The sequence below is a fragment of the Heterodontus francisci genome, chromosome 8 (assembly GCF_036365525.1).
Source record: "Heterodontus francisci isolate sHetFra1 chromosome 8, sHetFra1.hap1, whole genome shotgun sequence".
Classification (NCBI taxonomy): domain Eukaryota; kingdom Metazoa; phylum Chordata; class Chondrichthyes; order Heterodontiformes; family Heterodontidae; genus Heterodontus; species Heterodontus francisci.
The window spans coordinates 1,274,417-1,286,796 of NC_090378.1; the positions used below are offsets into that span (position 1 = coordinate 1,274,417).

General features: G+C 45.8%; 1 protein-coding gene across 1 annotated transcript in view; it reads right to left on the minus strand.

Moving 5' to 3' along the window:
• LOC137373152 (collagen alpha-1(XI) chain-like) overlaps positions 1 to 12,380 on the minus strand; it is a 612,019-nt gene that overhangs the window by 248,847 nt on the left and 350,792 nt on the right. The window contains exons 41-42 of the mRNA XM_068038011.1: positions 6,394 to 6,501; positions 3,281 to 3,370 (exon numbers count right to left, since the gene is read on the minus strand). Of these exons, the coding sequence (XP_067894112.1) occupies positions 3,281 to 3,370; positions 6,394 to 6,501 (198 nt within the window). The remainder of the gene's footprint in view (positions 1 to 3,280; positions 3,371 to 6,393; positions 6,502 to 12,380) is intronic.

A 12,380-nucleotide genomic window follows, 5' to 3' on the forward strand; every position in this document is an offset into this window, starting at 1 on the left:
CATTATTTCCCTTTCATAAATCCATGTTAACTCTGCCCAATTATATCACGATTTTCTAAGTCTTCGTTATCACATCCTTTATAATAGATTCTAACATTTTCCCTACTATTGACGTCAAACTAACAGGTCTGTAGTTCTCCTTTTTCTCTATCGCTCCCTTCTTAAATTGTGCGGTTACATTTGCTACTTTCCAGTCTGCAGGAACCCTACCAGAATCTATAGAATTTTGAAAGATAACCACCAATTCGTCCACTGTCTCTATAGCCACCTCCTTCAACACTCTGGGATGTAGTTCATCTGGTCCAGGGGATTTATCAATCTTCAATCCAGTTAATTTTTCCAGTGTTATCTCTTTATTTATACTAATTTCTTTTATTTTCTCTTTTTCACAAGCCTTTTGGTTCCCTCGTATTTCTGGGAAATTTTCTGTATCTTCTGCAGTGAAGACAGGCACAAAGTAATTGTTTAGTTGCTCCGCCATTTCTCTATTCTCCATTATAAACTCTCCTGTCTCGGCATGTAATGGACCCACATTTGTCCTTGCTAATCTTTTCCTTTTCACATACCTAAAGAAGCTTTTACAGTCCGCCCTTGTGTTTCTCACTCGCTTGCATTCATGATCTCTTTTCTCTTTCTTTATCAGTTTCTTGGTCCTCCTTTGCTGAATTCTAAATTGCTCCCAATCCTTGGGCTTATCACTTTCTCTGGCAATCTTCTAAGCCACTTCCTTTGATCAGATACAATCTTACACTTCTTTTGTTAGTCATGGTTGATTCATCTTTCCTGTTGGGTTTTTGTGTCTTAGAGGAATGTATATTTGTTGTAGACCATGTAAAGGGTTGGAACTAGACTAATACCAGCCAGGTCAGAGCTGGAGTTATACTGGCTGGTTACAAGCATCATCGTTACAGTCCAGGCACTGACCGATATCCAGCTCTGGGGCTCCCTGCTTTAACCCCTTGTGCTCTAACCTTCTGTAACTGCACAGCATGCAGCCAGAACTTACTGCTAACATTACATTGAGTCTGCAGCACAGAAACAGGCCATTTGGCCCATCTGGCCCGTGCTGGTGTTTATGCTCCATACGAACCTCCTCCCACTCCTCTACCTCTCATCCTATAAGCATATCTTTCTATTCCTTTCTCCCTCATCTGTTTATCCAGCTTCTCCTTAAATTCACCTCAACCACTCCCTGTGATAGTGAGTTCCACATTCTCACCACTCTCTGGGTAAAGAAGTTTCTCCCGAATTCCCAATTGGATTTATTAGTGACTGTCTTATATTGATGGCCCCTGGTTCTGGTCTCCCCCCACGTGGAAACATCTTCTCGACGTCAACCCTCTCAAACCTCTTGATAATTTTAATGTCCCCTATCAGGTTACACCTCAGTCGTCTCTTTTCGAGAGAAAACAGCCCCAGCCTGTTTAATCTTTCCTAGCATTTACAACCTCTCAGTTCTATTTACATGCTTGTAACTCTTTCTTTGCACCTTCTCCAGTGGCTCGACATCCTTTTTGAATATGGAGACCAGAATTGTTCACTGTGCTCCCAGTGAGGTCTAACCAAGGTTTCATACAAGTTTAACATAACTTCTCTGCTTTTCAATCCTATCCCTTTAGAAACCAGCCCCATCCAGTGTTTGCTTTGCTTTTCTTTGACCTGATTAACCAGTGTTGCTACTTTCAGTGATTTGTGTATCGGTGACCCGAGATCCCTCTGTTCCTCTCGCCTATTTAGACTCTTATTTTCACCAGAGTATATGGCCTCCTCATTCTTCCTACCAAACTGTAACACCTCACATTCATCTATATCAAAGTTTGTGTGCCAATTACACATTTAGTATCTTCAATAATATCTGGTTCCCAGTTCGCCCAGTTTATCAGAGACCCTACATTGTGATTTAAATGTGGGCCCACAAATCCCCATGTGCAAAAGCTAGTTTACAGGGAGTTTCTGAGGCCCCTGCCACTTTAATGAGGCCTTGGTTGGGCTGCTCTGTGTCCAGTTGTATCAACATGCCTATGTCCATGTTGGCGACTTCAGGCTAGAGTTATACTGCACCTAGTGCGATGCCCGAGAAATGCGATTGACCCGCCATGACAGGTGGTCTCTTGCCATTTGAAGGCAGCACAACAGCTCATCGCTGAGCAGAGACCAGAGTTATACTGCCACTCTCGTAACTGCATGTGTTCAACATCAGTTCACACTGATGAGGAGGAAGCAGAAGAGTGCAGCTGCACTGGATCTGGCCCGATTGGATATTGGTCCCACCCTCGGGCATGGAATTCTGGGATTGGAGCTTAGAATGCTGCTCAGGAACCTCTGCAATCAGATTTATGGGAGGTGGGGGGATGGGGAGATTCTGACACACCTCATCTCATCTTAATTCGACAAATCACATAATTCTGATTATTTGATTTCTACCATAGAATCCTACAGCACAGGAGGAGTTCATTCGGCCCATCGTGCCTGTGCTGGCTCTTTGAAAGAGCTATCCAATTAGTCCCATTCTCCTGCTCTTTCCCCAAAGCCCTGTAAATTTCTCTATTTCCAATTCCCTTTTGAAAGTTATTATTGAATCTGCTTCCACCGCCCTTTCAGGCAGCGCATTCCAGATCACAACAACTCACTGTGTAGAACAAAATTCTCCTCGTCTCCCCTCACTGTCATGATTTTGAACACCTTTATTAAATCTCCTCTTAACCTTCTCTGCTCAAAGGAAAACAATCCCAGTTTCTCCACATAACTGAAGTCCCTCATCCCAGGAACCATTCCAGTAAATCTCCTCTGCCCCCTCTCCGAGGCCTCGACATCCTCCTAAAGTGTGGTGCCCAGAATTGGACACAATTCTCCAGCTGGGAATTAACCAGTGATTTTTGAAGGTTTAACATAACGTCCTTGCTTTTGCATTCAATGTTCCTATTCACAAAGCCAAGAATCTTATACAGTTTCTTAACTCCCTTATCATTCTATCCTGCTGCCTTCAAAGATTTGTGTACATATCCCCCCAGGTCTCTCTGTTCCTGCACCCTCTTTAAAATTGTGCCATTTATTTTATATTGTCTCTCCTAATTTTCCTTACGAAAATGAGTCTCTTCACATTTCTCTGCATTAAATTGCATCTGCCACTTGGCTACCCATTCTACCTGCCTGCCTATGTCCTTTAGAAGTCTGTTACTGTCGTCCTCACAGTTTACTACATTCTAGGTTTGAGTTTTGTTCTGTATTGTTCGTGGGGTTTTATATTATAGTTAACATAGGAAACACAGGCTCATCTCACCATTGCTCCAGCAAGACCCCTCTCGCCAGGGAAACCTCTCAGACCAGGGGGACCATCTTTCCCAGAGACACCCGACGGTCCAGGATCACCCTGGAATGGAAATGTTGAGAAAAAATCTTTAAAACAATCCGAGATTTTAAAACACAAAAACAAACAATGCTAGAAATCTGAAGTCAAACAGAAAACACTTGGAAAACACACAGAACCTGCAGGCAGAATTTAACCTCATCTGGTTAAAAGGTTAAACCTCCAGTTTCAACTATTCCAATAGGTTCATCCAAAACTCTGCTGCCCCCTATCCTAACATGCACCACGTCCTCTTTACCCATCACCCCCTCTGCCAATGAGATGGTCATTGCCTGGCACTTGTGTGGCACGAATGTTACTTGCCACTTATCGGCCCAAGCCTGGATATTGTCCAGGTCTTGCTGCATTGCTACACGGACTGCTTCAGTATCTGAGGAGTCACGAATGGTGCTGAACATTGTGCAATCATCAGCCAACATCCCCACTTCTGACCTTATGATTGAAGGAAGGTCAGAAGCAGCTGAAGGTGGTTGGGCCGAAGACACTACCCTGAGGAACTCCTGCAGTGATGTACTGGAGCTCAGATGATTGACTTCCAACAACCACAACCATCTTCCTTTGTGCTAGGTATGACTCCAACCAGCAGAGAGTTTTCCCCCTGATTCCCATTGACTACAGTTTTGCTAGGGCTCCTTGATGCCATATTCGGTCAAATGCTGTCTTGATGTCAAGGGCAGTCACTCTCACCTCACCTCTTGAGTTCAGCTCTTTTGTCCATGTTTGAACCAAGGCTGTAATGAGGTCAGGAGCTGAGTGGCCCTGGCGGAACCCAAACTGAGCGTCATTGAGCAGGTTATTGCTAAGCAAGTGCTGCTTGATAGCACTGTTGATGACACCTTCCATCACTTTACTGATGATTGAGAGTAGACTGATGGGGTAGTAATTGGCCGGGTTGGACTTGTCCTGCTTTCTGTGTACAGGACATACCTGGGCAATTTTCCACATTGCCGGGTAGATGCCAGTGTTGTGGCTGTACTGGAACAGCTTGGCTAGGGACGTGGCATGTTCTGGAGCACAGGTCTTCAGTACTATTGCTGGAATATTGTCAGGGCCCATAGCCTTTGCAGTATCCAGTGCCTTCAGTCGTTTCTTGATAACACGCGGAGTGAATCGAATTGGCTGAAGTCTGGCATCTGTGATTCTGGAGACTTCCGGAGGAGGCCGAGATGGATCATCAACGCGGCACTTCTGGCTGAAGATTGTTGCAAATGCTTCAGCCTTATCTTTCGCACTGATGTGCTGGGCTCCCCCATCATTGAGGATGGGGATATTTGTGGAGCCACCTCCTCCAGTTAGTTGTTTAATTGTCCACCACCATTCACGACTGGATGTGGCAGAACTGCAGAGCTTAGATCTGATCCGTTGGTTGCTTAGCTCTGTCTATTGCATGCTGCTTATGTAGTTTAGCATGCAAGTAGTCCTGGGTTGTAGCTTCACCAGGTTTACACCTCATTTTGAGGTATGCCTGGTGCTGCTCCTGGCATGCCCTCCTGCACTCTTCATTGAACCAGAGTTTGTCTCCTGGCTTAATGGTAATGGTAGAGTGGGGGATATGCCGGGCCATGAGGTTACAGATTGTGGTTGAGTACAATTCTGCTGCTGCTGATGGCCCACAGCACCTGATGGATGCCCAGTTTTGCATTGCTACATTCGTTCGAAATCTATCCCATTTAGCACGGTGATAGTGCCACACAACACGATGGACGGTATCCTCAATGTGAAGGCGGGACTTCGTCTCCACAAGGATTGTGTGGTGGTCACTCCTATCAATACTGTCATGGACAGAAGCATCTGCGGCAGGCAGATTGGTGAGAACGAAGTCAAGTATGTTTTTCCCTCGTGTTGGTTCCCCCACCACCTGCGCAGACCCAGTCGAGCAGATATGTCCTTTAGTACTCGGCCAGCTCGGCCAGTAGTCGTGCTACCGAGCCACTCTTGGTGATCGACATTGAAATCCCCCACCCAAAGTACATTCTGTGCCTTTGCTACCCTCAGTGCTTCCTCCAAGTGGTGTTCAACATGGAGGAGTACTGACTCATCAGCTGAGGGAGGGCGGTAGGTGGTAATCAGTAGGAGGTTACCTTGCCCATGTTTGACCTGATGCCATGAGACTTCATGGGGTCCGCAGTCGATGTTGAGGACTCTCAGGGCAACTCCCTCCCTACTGTATACCACTGTCCCGCCACCTCTGGTGGGTCTGTCCTGCCGGTGGGACAGGACATACCCGGGGATGGTAATGGAAGTGTCTGGGACATTGTCTGTAAGGTATGATTCCGTGAGTATGACTATGTCAGGCTGTTGCTTGACTGGTCTGTGGGACAGCTCTCCCAACTTTGGCACAAGCCCCCAGATGTTAGTAAGGAGGACTTTGCAGGGTCGACAGGGCTGGGTTTGCCGTTGTCGTTTCCGGTGCCTAGGTCGATGCCGGGTGGTTCGTCCGGTTTCATTCCTTTTTTCTATTGACTTCGTAGCGGTTAGGTACAACTGAGTGGCTTGCTAGGCCATTTCAGAGGGCATATAAGAGTTAACCACATTGATGTGGGTCTGGAGTCACATGTAGGCCAGACCAGGTAAGGACAGCAGATTTCCTTCCCTAAAGGACATTAGTGAACCAGATGGGTTTTTGGGGTGGAGGGTCTGGGTGTTTTGGGGGCGGAGGGTCTGGGTGTTTTGGGGGCGGAGGGTCTGGGTGGTTGGGGGCGGAGGGTCTGGGTGGTTGGGGGCGGAGGGTCTGGGTGGTTGGGGGCGGAGGGTCTGGGTGGTTGGGGATTGAGGGTAGTGTGTTTTTGGGGGGTTTGGGTGGGTTTCAGGAGTGTTGGGTAGTTGGGGGTATTGTGGGTTTGCAGAATGAGGATGAGTCTGATTTAATTATTCCCCAGTCATGAACAGTTGGAGATTCAGTAACAGAATGAATCAGTAATTTGAGGAAGGGGATATGAGGTTTAACACGCCTGGTACCTGACACTAACGCATGATCTGACTCTCTGTCCTGTTGGGACCAACACTTGATGTCCAGATAGACTGACCTTAGCACCTTCTTTTCCTGCTGATCCTGGGAGTCCTTGTTCACCAGGGGGTCCAGGTGGTCCTGGATGTCCTCTCTCACCTAACGGACCTGTCTCTCCAGTTGGACCCTGAAAGAAACATGTGAGAGAAGTGATTGGACCAGGTACCAGGAACTGACCTCTTTTTTTCGCTCATGAATCACCATTTTTCAGATAATAACACTAAACTGCGAGGGGTTGTATTCAACATAGTCCAAGAAACTGAAAATCCATTCTTGAAATTAAAACCATCAATTGTGGATTGGCTAAAACTATTAACTGTTTAAATTTAAGGATTATCTTCTCACTAAAAAGCTCTTTCCAAAGAAGAGAGTTTATTCCCACAGTGGCGCAGTGGTTAGCACCGCAGCCTCACAGCTCCAGCGACACGGGTTCAATTCTGGGTACTGCCTGTGTGGAGTTTGTAAGTTCTCCCTGTGTCTGCATGGATTTACTCCGGGTGCTCCGGTTTCCTCCCACCACCAAAAGACTTGCAGGTTGAAAGGTAAATTGGCCATTGTAAATTGCCCCTAGTATAGGTAGGTGGTAGGGGAAATATAGGAACAGGTGGGGATGTTTGGTAGGAATATGGGATTAGTGTAGGGTTAGTATAAATGGGTGGTTGATGGTCGGCACAGACTCGGTGGGCCGAAGGGCCTGTTTCAGTGCTGTATCTCTCAATAAATAAAACATTTTTTTTTTTACAGAAGATTGATTAATAATTAATAACCCATTGAGAAACTGCTGTGAGCAGGAATTATATTTTAATATCACTTTCTAGAATCTTCCCATAGATTACAATGGAGATATTTATCACTCTGAGATCTGATTTCAGCATGCGTTTAAAGGGATGAAGACAGAAATGAGAGGTTAGAACTATCAGGGAAGATTGAACAGGCTGGAGCTCTTTTCTCTAGGAAAGAGAAGGCTGAGGGGTGATCTGATCGAGGGCTTTAAAATTATAAAGGGGTTTGATGGGGTAGATATAGAGAAGATGCAGAAGAGAAGGCAGATGAATTGAGGGCATTGATTAGCACATGGGATTATGATATTATTGCTATCACAGAGACATTGTTGAGGGAGGGACAGGACTGGCAGCTCAATATTCCAAGGTATAGAATCTTCAGGCGTGACAGGGGAGGGGATAAAAGAGGAGGTGGCATTGCACTGTTGATCAAGGAGTCAATTACTGCAGTAAGGAGGGATGATATCTTAGAAGCTTCTTTAAATGAGGCCACATGGGTAGAACTTAAAAACAAAAAGGGGGCAATCACTTGGCCGGGAGTGTACTACAGGCCTCCAAACAGTCAGGGAGAGATAGAGCAGCACGTATGTAGGCAAATCTCAGAGAGGTGTAAAAATAATAGGGTAATAATAGTAGGGGATTTTAACTTCCCCAATATTAACTGGGATAGTCTTAGTGCAAAAGGCTTAAAGGAGGCAGAATTCTTAAAATGCATCCAGGAGAGCTTTTTGAGCCAGTACATAGAAAGTCCTACAAGAGAAGTGGCGGTGCTGGACCTAATCCTAGGGAATGAAGTCGGTCAAGTGGTAGAAGTGTCAGTGGGGGGGCATTTTGGGGATAGTGACCATAACACTAAGATTTAAGGTAGTTATGGAAAAGGACAAAGACGGACCAGAAATAAAGGTACTGAATTGGGGGAAGGCCGATTTCAATTTGATAAAACAGGATCCGGCCAAAGTGGACTGGGAGCAGCTACTTGTAGGAAAGTCGACATCAGACCAGTGGGAGTCATTCAAAAAGGAAATTGTGAGAGTTCAGGGCCAGCATGTACCCGTTAAGGTGAAGGGTAGGACTAACAGGGAACCCTGGATGTCAAGGGAAAAAGAGGATTAGATCAGGAAAAAAAAAGGTTTACGGCAGATCCCAAGAACTGAAAACAGCAGAGGCACTAGAGGAGTATAGAAAGTGTCGGGTGGCACTTAAAAAAGTAATTCGGAGAGTGAAGAGGGGGCATGAAAAAACTCTGGCAGGCCAGACAAAGGAAAACCCTAAGGCATTTTACAAGTATACTAAAGGTAAGAGGATAACCAGGGAAAGAGTAGGGCCCATTAGTGTCCAACGTGGCAATCTGTGTGTGGAGCCGGAGGACATAGATGAGGTTTTAACTGATTCCTTTTCATCGGTGTTCACTATGGAGAAGGACAATGTAGGTGTAGAGATCAGGGAAGGGGATTGTGATATACTTGAACAGATTAGCATTGAAAGGGAGGAAATATTAGCTGTTTTAGTGGGCTTAAAAGTGGATAAATCCCCAGGCCCAGATGAGATGTATCCCAGGCTGTTATGTGAGGCAAGGGAGGAGATAGCAGGGACTTTGACACACATTTTCAAATCCTCTCTGGCCACAGGAGAGGTGCCAGAGGACTGGAGGACAGTGAATGTGGTGCCATTATTCAAGAAGGGTAGCAGGGATAAACCAGGTAATTACAGGCCAGTGAGTCTAACATCAGTGGTTGGGAAAATATTGGAAAAAGTTCTGAGGGACAGGATTAATCTCCACTTGGAGAGGCAGGGATTAATCAGGGATAGTCAGCATGGTTTTGTCAGGGGGAGATCGTGTCTAACTAACTTGATTGAATTTTTCGAGGAGGTGACTAGATGTGTAGATGAGGGTAAAGCAGCTGATATTGTATACATGGATTTCAGTCAGGCTTTTGATAAGGTCCCGCATGGGAGATTGGTTAAGAAGGTAAGAGCCAATTGAATCCAGGGCAATTTGGCAAATTGGATCCAAAATTGGCTTAGTGGCAGGAGGCAGAGAGTAATGGTCGAGGGTTGTTTCTGTGAGTGGAAGCCTGTGACCAGTGGTGTACAACAGGGATCGGTGCTGGGACCATTGCTGTTTGTAGTGTACATTAATGATTTAGACGTGAATATAGGAGGTATGATCAGCAAGTTCGCAGATGACATGAAAATTGGTGGTGTTGTAAATAGTGAGGAGGAAATCCTTAGATTACAGGACGATATAGATGGGCTGGTAAGATGGGCGGAGCAGTGGCAAATGGAATTTAATCCTGAAAAGTGTGAGGTGATGCATTTTGGGAGGATTAACAAGGCAAGGGAATATACAATGGATGGTAAGACCCTAGGAAGTACAGAGGGTCAGAGGGATCTTGGTGTACTTGTCCATAGATCACTGAAGGCAGCAGCACCGGTAGATAAGATGGTTAGGAAGGCATATGGGATACTTGCCTTTATTAGCCGAGGCATAGAATATAAGAGCAGGGAGGTTATGATGGAGCTGTATAAAACACTAGTTAGGCCACAGCTGGAGTACTGTGTACAGTTCTGGGCACCACACTATAGGAAGGATGTGATTGCACTGGAGAGGGTGCAGAGGAGATTCACCAGGATGTTGCCTGGGCTGGAGCTTTTCAGCTATGAACAGAGACTGGATAGGCTAGGGTTGTTTTCCTTAGAGCAGAGAAGGCTGAGGGGGGACATGATTGAGGTCTACAAGATTATGAGGGGCATTGATAGGTTAGATAGGAAGAAACTTTTTCCCTTAGCGGAGCGGTCAAGAACCAGGGGCCATAGATTTAAGGTAAGGGACAGGAGATTTAAGGAAAATATTTTTCACCCAGAGGGTGGTTGGAATCTGGAACATACTGCCTGGAGAGGTGGTGGAGGCAGGAACCCTTGCAACATTTAAGAAGGATTTCGATGAGTACTTGAAACACCACAGCATACAAGACTACGGGCCAAGTGCAGGAATATGGGATTAGAATAGTTAGGTGCTGGATGGCCGGCAGAGACACGATGGGCTGAAGGGCCTGTTTCTGTGCTGGATTACTCTATGACACTTGTGGGCAAGACCAGAACTAGGGGTCATAAATATAAAATAGTCACTCATAAATCCAACAGGGAATTCAGGATAAGTTTCTTTCCCCAGAGAGTGGTGAGAATGTGGAACTCACTACTACAAGGAGTAGTTGAGGTGAATAGTATCGATACATTTAAGGGGAAACTGGATAAACACATGAGGCAGAAAGGAATAGAAGGATATGGTGATAGGGTGAGAGGACGAGAGATGAGAGACGACTCATGTGAAGCATACATGAGTTGGATCGAATGGTCTACTTCTATGCTGTGCATTCTGTGTAACTCAGTTTGTGCCTCTTGGGTTTAGCCTCAGTCTGAGGGAGCCTTTCACGTGCTGTAAAAATGTTGGATCCTGAAATTCCAGCTATGACTTTGGTAGAATTCCTGGAGAAATGGGGTTGCTGACACATTAAGCTATTTCTCTGGGTTGAGAATAAGATGTTCCTCATTCCGGTCCCTCATCCTGAGGAATTTCCAGGTAGTAAAGCATAAATGGAAATCTGAAGAGAAGCAGAGGACAATCACCTCGCTCTGCTCTATTCCAGTACCAGGCTGCACTAACACCAGGATTGTGCAGCACTGGAACAATGTGGCATCGTTTCACACCCCTTGCCATATCCATGGTGGAACCCTAACAGAACTGGGCAAGAACGTGGGGATTACTGGACAATTACAGACCCAGGTTCATTTTGTGGAGACGTGTGACCAGTGGTGTTCCACAGGGATCCGTGCTGGGACCACTGTTGTTTGTGATATACATTTATGATTTGGAGGAAAGTATAGGTGGTCTGATTAGCAAGTTTGCAGACGACACTAAGATTGGTGGAGTAGCAGATAGTGAAGGGGACTGTCAGAGAATACAGCAGAATATAGATAGATTGGAGAGTTGGGCAGAGAAATGGCAGATGGAGTTCAATCAGGGCAAATGCGAGGTGATGCATTTTGGAAGATCCAATTCAAGAGTGAACTATACAGTAAATGGAAAAGTCCTGGGGAAAATTGATGTCCAGAGAGATTTGGGTGTTCAGGTCCACTGTTCCCTGAAGGTGGCAACGCAGGTAAATAGAGTGGTCAAGAAGGCATACGGCATGCTTTCCTTCATCGGACGGGGTATTGAGTACAAGAGTTGGCAGGTCATGTTACAGTTGTATAGGACTTTGGTTCGGACACATTTGGAATACTGCGTGCAGTTCTGGTCGCCACATTACCAAAAGGATGTGGATGCTTTGGAGAGGGTGCAGAGGAGGTTCACCAGGATGTTGCCTGGTATGGAGGGCGCTAGCTATGAAGAGAGGTTGAGTAGATTAGGATTATTTTCATTAGAAAGACGGAGGTTGAGGGGGGACCTGATTGAGGTGTACAAAATCATGAGAGGTATAGACAGAGTGGATAGCAAGAAGCTTTTTCCCAGAGTGGGGGTTTCAATTACTAGAGGACACGAGTTCAAAGTGAAAGGGGAAAAGTTTAGGGGGGATATGCGTGGAAAGTTCTTTACGCAGAGGGTGGTGGGCACCTGGAACGCATTGCCAGCGGAGGTGGTAGATGCGGGCACGATGGAGTCTTTTAAGATGTATCTAGACAGATACATGAATGGGCAGGAAGAAAAGAGATACAGAAGCTTAGAAAATAGGCGACATGTTTAGAGAGAGGATCTGGATCGGCGCAGGCTTGGAGGGCCGAAGGGCCTGTTTCCTGTGCTGTAATTATCTTTGTTCTTTGTTCTTTGTACCCAATGGATTTCAAAAGGAAATTGGATGAGTACCTGACAAGAAAAGCTTTTCAGGATTATGGGGCAAGGGTGGGGGAGTGGGACTGGTTAAATTGCTTGTGCAGAGAGCTGGCACAGGCCCAATGGGCAGAATGGCCTCCTTCTGTGCTGTAACCACTCTATGATTCTACCATCCTGGTAGTCACATGATGATAATGGAATTATTGACCAATCACAGTGTTTAATCTCTATCAATGATTCTACAACTGACCCAGATATGAAGTGGGGAAAACCCCCAGTGGGGGAGAACTTTGGGAACAATAGGCCAAAGGTCACCTGTTCCTCCTGCACTCGCTCCACTCACTACACGTCATGTCTCCAATTACTCAGATACTGGAGAACAAAATGTTATTT